Source organism: Ictidomys tridecemlineatus, chromosome 4 (genome assembly GCF_052094955.1).
Source record: "Ictidomys tridecemlineatus isolate mIctTri1 chromosome 4, mIctTri1.hap1, whole genome shotgun sequence".
Lineage (NCBI taxonomy): Eukaryota > Metazoa > Chordata > Mammalia > Rodentia > Sciuridae > Ictidomys > Ictidomys tridecemlineatus.
Genome location: NC_135480.1, coordinates 73,307,114 through 73,321,404, shown reverse-complemented (window position 1 = coordinate 73,321,404; position 14,291 = coordinate 73,307,114). Strand labels below are relative to the sequence as shown.

General features: G+C 36.5%; 1 protein-coding gene across 6 annotated transcripts in view; it reads right to left on the bottom strand.

Moving 5' to 3' along the window:
• Eed (embryonic ectoderm development) overlaps positions 1 to 5,031 on the bottom strand; it is a 30,981-nt gene extending 25,950 nt beyond the window's left edge. For 2 of the 6 annotated variants that reach the window (XM_021725160.3, XM_078046819.1), the window contains exon 1: positions 4,413 to 5,028. In XM_021725160.3, the coding sequence (XP_021580835.1) occupies positions 4,413 to 4,526 (114 nt within the window). In that variant the 5' untranslated portion in view covers positions 4,527 to 5,028. Of the gene's footprint in view, positions 1 to 4,412 lie in introns of all 6 variants that reach the window. The other 4 variants (XM_005323288.5, XM_078046821.1, XM_040285070.2 and 1 more) reach the window with 3 other exon arrangements.
• Between the last annotated feature and the right edge of the window lie 9,260 nt (positions 5,032 to 14,291).

Genomic DNA, 14,291 nt, shown 5'->3' with positions numbered 1-14,291 from the left:
TGATCTACATGTCTTTATAATTTCTTTGCTCCGTTACTCAATTTGGAGCATAGAGGTAGGTGGCCATTTGAGGCCAAAGTGTTAATGCTTCCACTTTGATGTAGTTTTTACAAGTCCTGATATTCATATGCTGTATATTGACAACAAACTATTCAGAATTTAAAGTCTCAATGGCTTCAAATGGCTATTTGTAAATAAAATGTGCCTCATAGTCCTAACATAATCAAAACTCTGAAGACAATAGTTAAAAGTAAAATCCTTCCAAATACAGAAATGAATGCAGAAATCTTAAAAATTCTTCTAATTTATTTCTTATCTCTGGTACAGAAGACATAATAAAGGCCCTTTAATCTCAAAGAGAATTTCACTACCTTCTTGGATTACAGATTCCAATGTCTCCTTAGGAATAAGATGATTTATTTACATCTATGACCCTAAATTCATTCAAGGGAATGAATGTTTTGTTTTGATCTTTCTTTCTTCAAGTGCCTACTAACATCTGCTAGAATAGTCTAAAAAACATTGCCTTTAGGGTCTATTTCTAAATTACTGCTTCCTAAAGCTGGTTTATATTACAGAAGGTTAAAATTAACTGAAGTATCAAAAGGCATAGTAAAAAAAAAATCATATTAACTCACTTGAAAACAACAATATATTTCCTGGGGATTTCAAACTTCATATGACTCCAAAATGAAATGCATTTTTAAAAAATACCCTATTCTGGAAAATACTAATTATCTAGCATAAAAAAAAATAGATGGAGACAGGTGGCACAAAGTGCTCAACAAATATTTGAACTGTAATTTAATGTGAGTGTAATTAAACATTATGGAAATAGAAAATGTAAAATTTTAAAGTTGGGTTCCTAGCTTGAAATGTTTTTTATGTCTCCCTATTCTCCCCACTTGTCAGTTGTATTTACATAGTTAAAATCCAGGATAGAAAAATGTATCAATGAAAAACCATGCTTGTAGTTCCAAATTATCAGATTACAGTCTTCCTCACTGTCTTTTAAGTATTTTTGCAATTCTTTTAAAATTATAGATAACTGCTAGACATGCAAATTTTGTCACCACAGAATAAATTCAGTATAATTCCCTTTCCGTTAGTGTAAAAAATATTTTCTCTCCATTTGCAATTCATCCCTTCATTTCTTTATTTTATATAAATTTGTACTGTTTGGACTTTTTTGGTTTTCAAGTTATAACATTTACCTAATTCCTTCAAGTGAGTAAAATAAAAATGTTAACAATGTTCACACACTTTTTTTCTGAAAAATTACCTTTTAACAGAAGAGAAATGAAAGAAAACGAACAAACTCTGGAGTTGGGAATGTGGCTTAGTGGTAGAGTGCTTGCCTAGCATGCATGAGGCCCTGGGTTCAACACCCAGCACCACAGAACAAAATAACACAACTTCTTTTTATTTTGGCTAAACACTGAGCCATTAGTCAAGAGGCCATACAAAAACATTGTCACACTGCATATTTTATCTCTTGACCACTTAATTTACCCATCTATCTCCTCCAAAGGCAAGATGGAATCAAACGGAAACAAAATGCTTTCATTTTGTCTTTAAATTAAAATAAAATCTTTGTTTAATATGTACTCAGGTTGACTCCGACCCTACTCCTTCCTCAAAGTGCAGAATGACAATGCCCACCAAGAAAACAGACTCAGGAATAGTAATTTGTCCCTTAATCTTGTCCCATTACTCTAGCAAAGGGCAAGCCTCCAGATTAGGCCTTCTGGTATCGTTAACCACAATAACCATTAATACTCTTTCAGACACTAACTACTTTACAGTCATCTGATCTTAAAAAGCTTGATAAAATGACAGAAATATATACAATAAATCTCAAATATGTTCTTCAATTCTTTTAATAACTTTTTAAAGAGTGTTAGCTGGGGCTGGGGATGTGGCTCAAGCCGTAGCATGCTCGCCTGACCCGGGTTCCATCCTCAGCACCACATACAAACAAAGATGTTGTGTCTGCCGAAAAACTAAAAAATAAATATTAAAATTCTCTCTCTCTCTTAAAAAAAAAAAAAGAAAATTAAGATCAATGTAGCTAATTAAAAGAGTGTTAGCTGCTCAGGTTACCTAACTCCAACTCAAAAACACTTTCTTCCCCCACCTGCTTTTGGTCTTGTTATTATTCCCTCCCTATAGAGTAAAACCACTGTCCTTGTTAGTTTTTCTGGAACTTATTTTTATAAAATGTTCTCTACTCTGTGTTGTATGGAATTCAGAAGGTCTGTGAATTCAAGTGGGGAAAAAAATTACATCTTAATTTCCACCACTTTGAAATTTTACACTTCCTTCTGTTATAATGAAGGTAATGTAGATGCCAATGTTAGCATAGTTATGACTCTGTCACTAATAGAAATTAGATATTTCTTTTTTTAATATTTATTTTTTAGTTGTTTTTTTTTAGGTGGACACAATATCTTTATTTTACATTTACATGGTGCTGAGGCTCAAATCCAGTGCCTCACCCATGTCGGCGAGTAAATACTCCACCACTGAGCCACAACCCCAGACCAGAAATTAGATATTTCTATATCACACTGGTTAAGTGTCCTTTATCCAAAATGCATAGGACCAAAAGTGTTTCAGATTTTAGAATATTTGCATATACTTTACCATTTATTTGAACATTCCTAACCCAAAAATGTTAAAAGCTCCAAAATTCTAAACATTTTGAGTGCCAACAACAAATTTCAACTCAAAAAACCCATTCTTCCCCTACCTGCTTTTTTTTTTTTTTAATATTTTATTTCTTAGTTTTTCGACAGATACAACATCTTTGTATGTGGTGCTGAGGATCGAACCTGGGCCGCGCATGCTAGATACCACTTGAGCCACATCCCCAGCCCCCCACTACCTGCTTTTGACCTTATCATTATTCCCTTCCTCTAGAGTAAAATTACTACTCGTTGGTTTTTCTGCATTTCAGATTTTGCATTTTCACATCAGGAATACCAACCTGTATTACAGTTGCTATGGATCTTGAAAAATAAGTCTGTCACTACCCTCAAATCCAATGCTAGATTCTGTTGTTAAAAGAAATATATATTATTAAATCTGATTCCACACCCCCCAATCCCATGGAACCCAGAGCCTCCCACATGCTAGGCAAGTGCTCTACAACTGAGCTATCCCTCTGGTCCTAAAAAAAACTTTAAAAATATATTATACAATTTTATAATTGATCATGTTTTGTAACCCCATATACTGTATTTCGTACATTCAAAAATGTTATTTTGGGAAGACTCCACAGGCTTCATTGAGGGGTCCAAGCACTAACACCAAAAAAAGTTTAAAATCTCTGTCCCCTATTTGGAGGAAACAAAACAAAACTAATCCAATCATTTGGTTTTGAATTGCTTCAGAAGGTACCAAAGAATATATTCCCCTCAGGGGTCTACAAAAAAGAAAATAAGCTTTCACTTTATTTTGTCCCCTGTATTTTTCCTCACTCTAAGTAGGTTTCACATTTTCATTGTATTTTGCCCGATTATTAAGCATATGAAATGGCCAGAAATATAACTCTATATGATCACAAAATAAGTAACGGTAATTATTATAAATAACTAACAAACATTTGTGTACTATTTATTATGGGACATATACTCCTTAACAACTTTACTTATATTACCTCATTTAATCCTCACACTCCGTTTAACCTTCATCTAAATAAATCTGTCTTTACCACGGTTGCCTAAAATCTTCCAGGTCGTTCCCTTTACAAACTGCCAAAGGAGAAACTACCCCCACCCATACCTAACTCAAACGTGTTTCCCCTCCTAGTCAGAAGAAGACCCTCTCAATTATGCCTTTACAGAAAAGGCGACACTCGGGCACACCCCACCTCCACGGACAGGGCAGAGGCAGCCACAAGACCTCCTTTAATAAAGTCATCTAAACCCCTATGTCAAAGATCTATACTTTCCATCCTGGAGTTTCTATTGGTATCTAAGGGTGGCACAGACCCTAAACTCCTTGAAAAGGGTGCCTAACAGACTCAGCCTCTTCCTTTCTTAGGAACTCTTAGGAAAATCTCTAACATGCCTTTTAAACCTACATGAATCTCAGATCCGGAATCTTCCCTATATCCCCCAAAGACTCAAACACTTCTGCATCACATGTAAAAGGAACTCAAAAGAGACCTCTCAGACCCCTGTAACCATTTAAATCCCTCTCCTTCACCAAGTTTCTGCCCGTTCTCAGCCCCAGCTCAAAATCCCCCCAGACAAGTTCAATTTTCTCCAGCACGCCCGCGTTTTCCCGAGTACAGGGTGACACCTCTCCCTCCCCCCACAGTCGCCCGCCCGCCCCCGCGCCTACAGTTTTAAAAGAACTTAAAACTTCTACTCCGGAGTCGCGTGACTGCTAGGGGCTGCACTCACATTCTCATCTCCAGAGAGATCCGGGTTGCTGTTCTCGTCGCTACTCAGCTTCTGTTTCTTTGCCGAAGGCATGTCGGTTCCCGCCGGCGCTGTCGACACTTCCCTCTCGGACATATTCCTCCGCCTCCCTCCAGGTTCCTGCCGCCTCGGGCGGGGCCTCCGCCACACCGCCGTCAAGCAAGCCCGGCCCGAGCTTGCCGCAAAGTTGCCACTGCCGCCGCCACCTCCACCGCTCCCCCCACTGTCGCAAATCGCGCCCAGCCGCCGAGGCGGGCGTGCGTGCGACCCCGCCACACTGCTGAAAAAGGGGCGCGCGCGCGCGCCCTCCTGCGCGGCTTCCTGGCTTCTTCCCTTTACCCACTCCCGTCTTGCTGTTTTCCCGCCGCCCTCCCGGCAGATTGCACGGAGACGTATGATCCGTTGGTTTAAGAGGGCAGTATTTCGTAGGTCCCCTTTCCCCACCACCGCCTCGAAAAGAAGAGGCGGAACTCAAAGGGATGCTCCCTCACCCCTTTCTTCCTTCCAAAGACGTTTCAGCCGCAATTGGCTCAATCCTTCGATCTCCGACCCGCTGCAAGGGAGCGAAAGTCTGTGGAATGGACTAGACCACCAATGTCCCAGAGAAGGGGAAGGAATACAATAAGTCACCTATTGCTTTACCTGTGTATTCCAAGTGTCCTAAATATTGAACTTGGAGGATAATATTTTCCCTAAATCATGGAAGCGTGGACACCCTACTTTTCGCTTGAGGATAGAAATCGAAAAACTGTACACGGTTTCCGAATCGCCACCCCTATCAAGCAAATGGAAGGCACTCGCCAGAAGATGCGCATGCGCCCAGGCGTATTCTCGCGCTGGGTTGTCGGGAGCCACCTCCTCCAAGCCCCTCCTCTTTTCGAATTCTTGTTTTCTGCACCAGGTAGTCTATCGGGTGTTCAGAGTCGGGCTGGATTTCGAAATGCACTTAGATTCAAGTCTGGATGTACCCTAAATTCTTGACGAATATCCTATTCTGATGAATATTTGTTGCAATGAATTAATGATTATCATCACCTAGTTGGTGCCAATATTGGTTAAGGTTTAAGTAGAGATATCTTTAAATTACCTTACTCTAGATTCCAGTGTGTTACAAGCGAAGTGCCCCTTTAACTGTTAGAAGATTATCAAGGCCCTGGAAAACGCCAAGACCTGTAAATCGTTGCTCGTCGCTAACTGTGTATGCGATTGTGAGACTTGGGCAATGATCCTTTTTTTTTTTTTTTTGGTTTTGCACGTCAGATACGATAAAAAATTTTAGAAAAAGGCAACAGAGTTGTTTTATGTCGCTGAAATATTTGGCCCTGTTGCATGTATCTGGACTCTTGACCCGTGCCAAATACACCAATGAACCTGTGGATTTCTTGGATGGGTAATTAAACCATATAACTGAATGAGTATCAGGAAGAGGAAAATGATGGCAATAAAATAAAATACAGCATTCCCCTGTTTCAGAACGTAATTGTGATTACTTATCTTTTTGGGTGTCAGTGTCCTCATCTGTAAAATGAGGAAATAGGAAGGAACCTAACATTTCTTGAGCGCCCACTTGATAGTGTATATATTTTCTCATTTAGATTTCAATGTATCTTCCAGTGGATAACCAGTCTACAATGCCCCATCCTAATATTCTAGCATACTTAAATTACTTATGCATGCAGATTGCAAGTCACACTTTCTTTTAGATATAAGCAGAGTACTGGTTGAGAATGAGAAAAAAGGAGATAAAGCAATGAAAAAGATTTTTACAATGAAGTCTCAGGAAAATTAAGCAGGAAAAAATTCAAGTTCAGGTCTTAAAAATTGCAGTTATTGTTGAGCACTTCTAGTGTATGTAGCACTTTCTTCAGTATGTAAGAGAAATGAGACAAGTATAGAGCCAGTTACTGAGAAAGTAAGAAGTCTTTGGTGCTATTGCTTTTATGGACAGAAATGCACTCCCATTATTGGGAAGGATATTCATGAAATATAGCTCTACAGATAAAGGATAATCAACAGAAGCTTTTCAGGTACCAATTACTGTGGGAGCTGGGAAGTGGGAGTCAACTTCTAGATGAAAAGTGCTGAATATTTGAATAAAGGACACATGGGAAGAAAATACATTTTCAGCATTTCATGTTACTGTAACAAAGCAAAAATATTTTTAGAGTCTTATTAAGGTTTGGAGGGATTATTTTTAAATTTATTTTCTGATGAATCAGGGTTGATAAATAGAAATTAGTTCATGTTCTTTATTAACAATGTTAAAAAAAAACTTATTCTGAAAGTTGTTTAAATGGTTAGGAAAATACACTCAGGGCTGTCTTGATAGATGTCAAAATATAATGGAGAAAAGAGATCATGCTCAACTCTAAATACAGCAAAGACAAGTGAAGATGAGATGGGGGAATGTGGTTGAAAATTATGAAAAGGAAGATATCAAAGGCATGAGCATTCTAGCTAAGCCAACTTAACAGGATTGTTGCTGAAGGTAGCCACAGTAATGAGACATCAAGGATTGGGAATTCTTTCTGAACTGACTTACCAGAACTCTAGTACAACTGAATTAGACAAGCTGAAGACAAGGTCCAAGGACAAGACCTAGATGAAAAGAAGGTGCAAAGACTCCTAACTAAAGCCAAGGAGAGAGCCTTTGTCACTATTTATTTGTCACTTAATGGATATTTACTGAGTACCCTCTATATGTCAATATCACAGGTATTCTATATAAAGTACTACTTTTGTAGTATTAATATGTAGACATCTACCCAGTTTCTCAATACCGAATTCTACCATGAAGGATTTCAGAAACCATCACAGTTGGAGAGATCTTACCTCCTATATTTTACAAATGAGGAAACTGAGGCTTAGGGTAATTAAAAGTTTGTCCAAAGATGAAGAGCTCAAGTAGCAGAGCTAAAGATTGTATTCAATCAAATGAAAAGCCAAAGAAACAACAGCTTTAGACTTATGTAATTATCCTCACAGAGCTTGTTTGGTCTTTAAACCACACAATCTTTTACACACCATCAAAGAACATCAAAAAGTTTTCTCAGCCCGGCACAATAACAGAACACCTGTAATCCAAGTAACTTTGGATGCTGAGGCAGAAGGATTGCAAGTTCAAGACTAGCCTCAGCAATTTGGCAAGGCTATAAGCAACTTAGTGGGACCCTGTCTCAAAATAGAAAAATGGCTGCAGACTTAGCTCATTGGTCAAAGCACCCCTAGGTTCAATCCCCCCCCCCCAAAAAATAGCTATCTCACTTAGGACAGAGGACATAGCTAGACAAACCTGGGAAAATACAAACAAGTCTGGAACATAGTTAATAGTAACATGTATTTTAGTTTCTTAATTTTGACTTGCATACTATGATACTACGTTAACAATGACAGAAACTAGATGAGGAGAGTCTAGGAACTACCATGTTTGCCACTGTTCTGTAAAACTATTCCAAAAAAAAATTTTTTTTAAAAACTTAAAATAATGCTATCTCAAGTGGCCTATTGAGAATTCAGTAAGAAATACTCTCTGGGTCCACACAATGTCACATGCTTGTAATTCCAGACACTCAGAAGACTGGAAAAGGCAGAAGAATTGATAATTCAAGGCCAGCTTCAGCAAACTTAACAAGACCCTCAGCAACTCAGGGAGATCCTGTTCCAAAATAAAATTAAAAGGACTGGGGATGTAGCTCAGTGCTAAAGCATCCCTACGTTCAATTCCCAGTTACCTCTCTTCCCCCCCAAAAGAAAGAAATACCCTTTGGCTTCAGATAAATGATTGGTTGATCTTGAAAAACTTTCCAAGATCATTTGGTTATATAAAAAAGAAAATTCACATTCTTCTTTGGCATTGTCTTCTGTTATAAGTTTCATATCAGGAAATGAGTTTCAAAAGCTAAATTAAATCCTTCCCATTTCCATTGAAGTTTATTTTTCATTCATACAGTATTTTTGTCTCTTCTGCTTCATAAATAGCAGCTGTTCATCATCATTCATGCAATCTCATATGCTTGCAGATCTAGTATTCTATGAACAGAACATCATATGGCTTCTTTGAACATTTAGGAATGAATGAGGAAAAATTTATCGAATGCCATTTATGTGCAAAGCAGTATATAATTTCAAGTATGGAGGTTCAATAAAAGGGAAAATAGGACACAGGACCTGCCTTTGAAAAGCCTGATATTCTTCCAGCATTAAAAAAGTATCTCATGCACTTAATAAATATTTACTGAGTACCCTCTATATGTCAAGTACTGTTCCAGATGCTGAGGAGACTTGATAATAAGGAAATAAAATAGATTCTTGCTGTCAGAGTTTATTGTCTAGAAAGAGAAACAAACTTAACCAGACAATCACCAAATAGATTAAAATTACAACTGTAGTAAGTGGTATAAAGAGAAGTAGAAAGTCAGGGCTGTTGTTTGCCCATATGGTGTCTTATTTAAAAAAGGCATTACCATAGGCAAAAAGAGCCCAGAGAAGGTAAACCTTGGCAAGCAGACTGTGCCTTTGGTGAATCAGAAAAAGATGCTCCTTTATCCAGTTTGATACAGCCTTGTTCATGAACAGGTCTTTGTGAGTGGAGCACAAACTGGATTTCACCCCCATTCATCACCTTAGGTAAGAACCTAGGTTTATATAAATAACCTGCATAAGCGTAAGTAGCAGACCTATAAAAAGGTTCTAGATTCATATAGTAAAGGAAGGCTTCAGAGTTTCCCTGAGGAACAGAAAGAAGAGTGGAACTTCAAGAAGAATGAGTTAACCAGGTGAAAGAGAAGAAGGACAACATTCTAAGGAGTGATAACAGCATCTACAAAAGGCCCTGGGGGCAGGAATGAAAGGAACAAAGGTCATTGGTAAGCTTAAACAATCAGTGCTGGTGAAGGACTGGACAAATGGCGAGAATATGATAATATATAAAGCTAGAAAAGTAGGTAAGAAATCAGACCATGCAGGACATTGTAGACCATATTAAGATTGTTGTGTTAAAATGTATATCCAACTGATAGGACATATACAGAAGGAATTATAATGGCATTACTTTATTTTAATTTTGTTGATGTTTCATTTATATATAGTGAAATGCACAGGTCTTAAACATACAGTTTGATGAATATACATCCATGTAATCCATATCAATAAGATGTGGATGGAATTTCTAGCACTTTAGAAATTCTCCTCTTCCCAGGCACACCTTTCTTCTCCCCAAGCAATCCACTGTCTATATTTCCTATATTTGTGTATTACTTTTGTTTTATATGAGCTTTTCCTATTCTCAAATCTCACATAAGTGGAATAATTCAGTATGAGCTCTTTTGTGTCTGATTTGTTTGGTTGCACATAATGTTTTTGATATTTATAAAATGACATTAACAAATAAAGAAAAATACTGTCTAGGTCACAACTTTCACATTTCAACAAGCATAAGAATCATCTGGACAGCTTGTTAAATGACAATTGTCTGGACCCCATTTCCAGAGATTCTGATGTACTAGGTTGGGGTATAGTTTTTTAGTGTATATCTCTAACAAACTGAGTATTCAAGTATTCAAGAATCATTCTTTGAGAACCTCTGATCTAGACAACAAAAATAGTTCCTAAGAGCCTATTTCTTTAAAAAAAAAATTATTTTAAAGGAACTTCTATGTGCCAGGAACTGTCTAGGTTGATGAGATTTAAAAATAACTAAAATGTCATGCCTGTCCTCTAGTAACTTGGAGTCTGGTAAGAGAAGACAAGGGTAAACCAAATAAGTATTTCTAGATCTCTTAGTCTATTCATTAAATAGTGGACACAATATTAAAACCATTAAGAATAAAAACTGTATAATGAATCCCATCCTAGATGGGATTCCTCACTTGGCAGTAGGATTCCTCACTGCCAAGCTGACTGCAAAGATTGAGTGTTTTACACATGTTTGGTACTGCACAAAGTGTTTTCTGTGCAACACACCATCTAATCTTCTCAATTACTCTTTGAAGCTGGTACTACATAATCCACATTTTATGGATGAGGGAACTGTAGATTAACAGTAGAGTGATTAACAGACTAGACAAAGACCTCAGTGAGTAAGTGGGAGAATCAGAATTCAAACCCAGATTTGGTTGACCCAGGTGCTAGTTCTTTTAAATGCTAGCTCTCAGGAAAAAAGCAACCTTATTTAATTTTCATGCTGAAATATTACTGAGTAATATTTCATATTAGAAACATTTAACAAGAATACTGTATTATTACAGGATGGGTAGGAGAGTAACTAATTTTAACTTGGTTGAAATAGGAGGAGTCTTAATGAAGATGTAGGAATTAGTTTAGAAGGTAAGTTTTTGTCTGGGTTACCCTAATATAGTCCTAGAGATCAAGACAATCCAATGGGTATACATGCAGTACTAGAAAAACGCATTCTATTGCAGATAAGGAAAAATTTATTGGGGTCAAATATAGCTTGAATGAAATCTCTCATGATTACGTAATGCTTTTTCTTATCAAGTATAGACCTTATGATTGCTAATTTAGCTTTCTAATTACCTCTACAATAAAGAGGAAGGGTTCTAAAGACTGACTATTCATATCTCGTCACTAGAGAAGTATATTCTGCATAACTTTGGCATATGGTTCATAGTAGGTTTCTTTTTAGTTTGGGAGGTGCTAATCAAGAAAAGCCTAAGACTATTGATCAATAACGTAAAGGTAGCCAAAGAAGAGTTTTTGCTTAGAGTTCTGCAGAAAAAAACTGGAGGCTGGCAGATGAGCTCTGAGACTATTTTAGTACTGCAGACCTGAACTAAGGCAATAACAATGAAGATGGAAACCAAGAAATTATTTCCAGAGATGTTTAAGAATACAATCTATAGGATTCCCTAATTCAAGGAATGTGAAGACCAAAAGGAGAGGGGCAAAAAATGACTCAGATTTATAGTTTAGCTGACTTCCTGAATGGTGATATCTCTAACTAAGATAGAAAAAATAGGAGTACATAGAATTATTAACTTTGTTGAAAAAACAGGTACAGTATTATTTAATTTCTCAAATTCAAATAGTCTCAAAAACAAATGCAAAGGATTTGTTCACTAATTTAAGTGAAGAATTAGCTCAAACAATGGAGATAATTCCAATGTCTTAATCTTTAAAAAAAATTTTTTTTGAGGGGTACTGGGTGTTTAACCCAGGGGCATTTTACCACTGAGTTACATCCCCCAAGCCCTTTTATTTTTTTTAATTTTGAGACAGGCTCTCACTAAGTTAAATTGTTAAATTGCTGAGGCTGGCCTGGAACTTGTGATTCTCCTGCTTCAGCTTCCCAAGTTGCTAGAATTATAGGAGTGAGTCACCAAGTCAGAGAGGTTTGTGTAAGCATTAAATAAGACAATGTGTGTGGAAGAGCTAAAAACATTTATTAAAGGAAAATTTGTTAAAAAATAAATTTTGGTTTTTGAAACAAAATTTGATCCTGCTTTAAAATTGCCATCTTTGATTTTGAGAATGATAGGATTTTATCTGCAATTTTCCCCTTATACAATAAAGAAAGGATGCAGGAAAATATATTTTAGTTAAAAGTAGCTATCTTTTGAGATACTCAGGACTCTTTTCAAATGTAAATCAAAACTAGCAATGCTCCCATTTAAAGTGCTAAGACAAAAAGGTTTCAGAAAGTTGCACTAAGAAGTAACATTCATTGCAGGCTTGTTATATGCCAGGCACGTTGCACATTTTATCTCATTTAATCTTTATGATATCCTTGCATCTGTTTTTACAGATGAGGAAGCTGAGACAGAGAAGTTAAATTAACTCAGAGTCGAAAAGATGATATGTGGGGTAGCAAGTTTTGAGTCCACATAGCCTAACTCTGGGACGGAGTTCTTCAACCCTGCACTATGTAGCTTTCCACAGAATTGTCAACATGTTCTCTATGTGAATGGACTTATATATTGGTTTTTCTCTTTCCTTCCTTCCTCCCCATCTCCCATTCCTTTCTGATTTTCTATATTTTTGGTAATATGCATATATTACTTTGGAGTTAAGAGAAAGGATTATTTTAATTTAAAAAGCAATCAGATACATTAATTAATTTTAAATAATCCAGTTCTCCTCTCTACCTAATTTTGATTTTAAGTATTAAGTGCATTGCTGTTTGAAGGCAAAGTCTTCCTGGGTGCATTATATATGTATGTGTGTATATATATATATACACACATACATATATAATATATATATATATCACATTTAATTCCCTGAAGACTACAATTTCTGCCAGATCAATTAACTGTCATTATTTTAGAATCTGGAGTATGCAAGTAAATCCCCAATTCTGAAATAAAATTTTAGGAATTAAAGCTAGATAAACAGGGGGCTGGGGATGTGGCTCAAGCGGTAGCACGCTTAGCGCGCTTGCCTGGCATGTGTGTGGCCCGGGTTTGATCCTCAGCACCACATACAAACAAAGATGTTGTACCAGCTGATAACTAAATAATAAATATTAAAAATTTTCTCTCTCTCTACCTCTCTCTCTTTAAAAAAAAAAAGCTAGATAAACAGGAGTTTTGTTGTTGCTGTTTATAAACATTTGTAATCTTTATATCATCTGAAATTTTGTTAATGAACCATAAGAAATTCACTATTATCCATCAGTTAAAGTCAGGGCCCAAACAGTTCTGAGATCTGATATTTAATTTATAACTGTAAGGCTATTCCCTTAGAAGTATAAAACTGTATTTCTAATATATTTGTGAAGATTTGGTCTTCCCTTTTGCTGTGTTCATTCTGGTTTGTTATTATGTGATGTCTCAGGAGAATTAATCTGTTGGATCAGATAGTGCTGTGTGTGCTGGAATAAGTCAACAAGAGAAAGTTTTTGTGTTGAAAGAGTAATTACATAGATCAAATTACATAGACTCCAAAACAACATGAGGCACTTAAAGAAAAAATAAAAAACAAAAGTACATCTGCTCTCTATAACAGGTTGCATTCAGATTCACTGACCTTGATGTCAATTCACCATCAGTGCAAATAACCAAAATAAGAAAAGATATATAGTTAATATATTTTATGCAAAAATTACTTGCTGCTTTTGGTTTGTAGATACATTTAAAAATATGCCTGGGAGAGAACCCTGAATAGGATCAAAATAAGAGTTTTTCAAATGAAGATTTGATAATAAAAATGAATACTTTAAAAAGAGAGGGAAATAAACTAAATTAAAAATTATACATTTTGAATTTATTCCAACATGGGGTTTTATTTTATTTCTCTGATGGAGCAAAAGGTGACTTGTAGTTCTTCAAACAAAATTTTGATAGAGCTAGTTTAAGCATTCATGAGGTACAGAGTGTCAATGAACAGATTTTGATGAGTCAAGTGTAAATAAATCAGAAACATATGGATTATATTCCTCTAAATGCACATGAATTTCAAAGTGTAGAGGAAAACGTGCTCAGCAAAATGCTCGGGGACACTTTGAAATCCAAATATTTGGAATGTTGAATTTCAACATTTGAGGTATTCACTAAATGAGGCCATGGCTATTTGTATGGGGTAAATACTGGAGATCAATTTTCCTTAACTTCATTTCTCCTCAGTTTTCCTAAATCTTCTGCCCAGGAATAAGAATGTGTATTTTAGTCAGGGTGCTCCAGAGAAAAAGAACTAATAAGACCTGTATATTTACATATACAGATTCATTTTAAGGAATTGGCTTATGCAATTATGAAGGTTATAAAGTCCAAAATCTGCAGTTTTAGCCTGAAGGCCATCTGCTGGCAGAATGCTCTCTTGCTCAGGGGAAGGTCAGTCTTTTGTTCTATTCAGGCCTGCAGATGACTGAATGAGGTCCACTCACATTATGGAGAGCAATGTGTT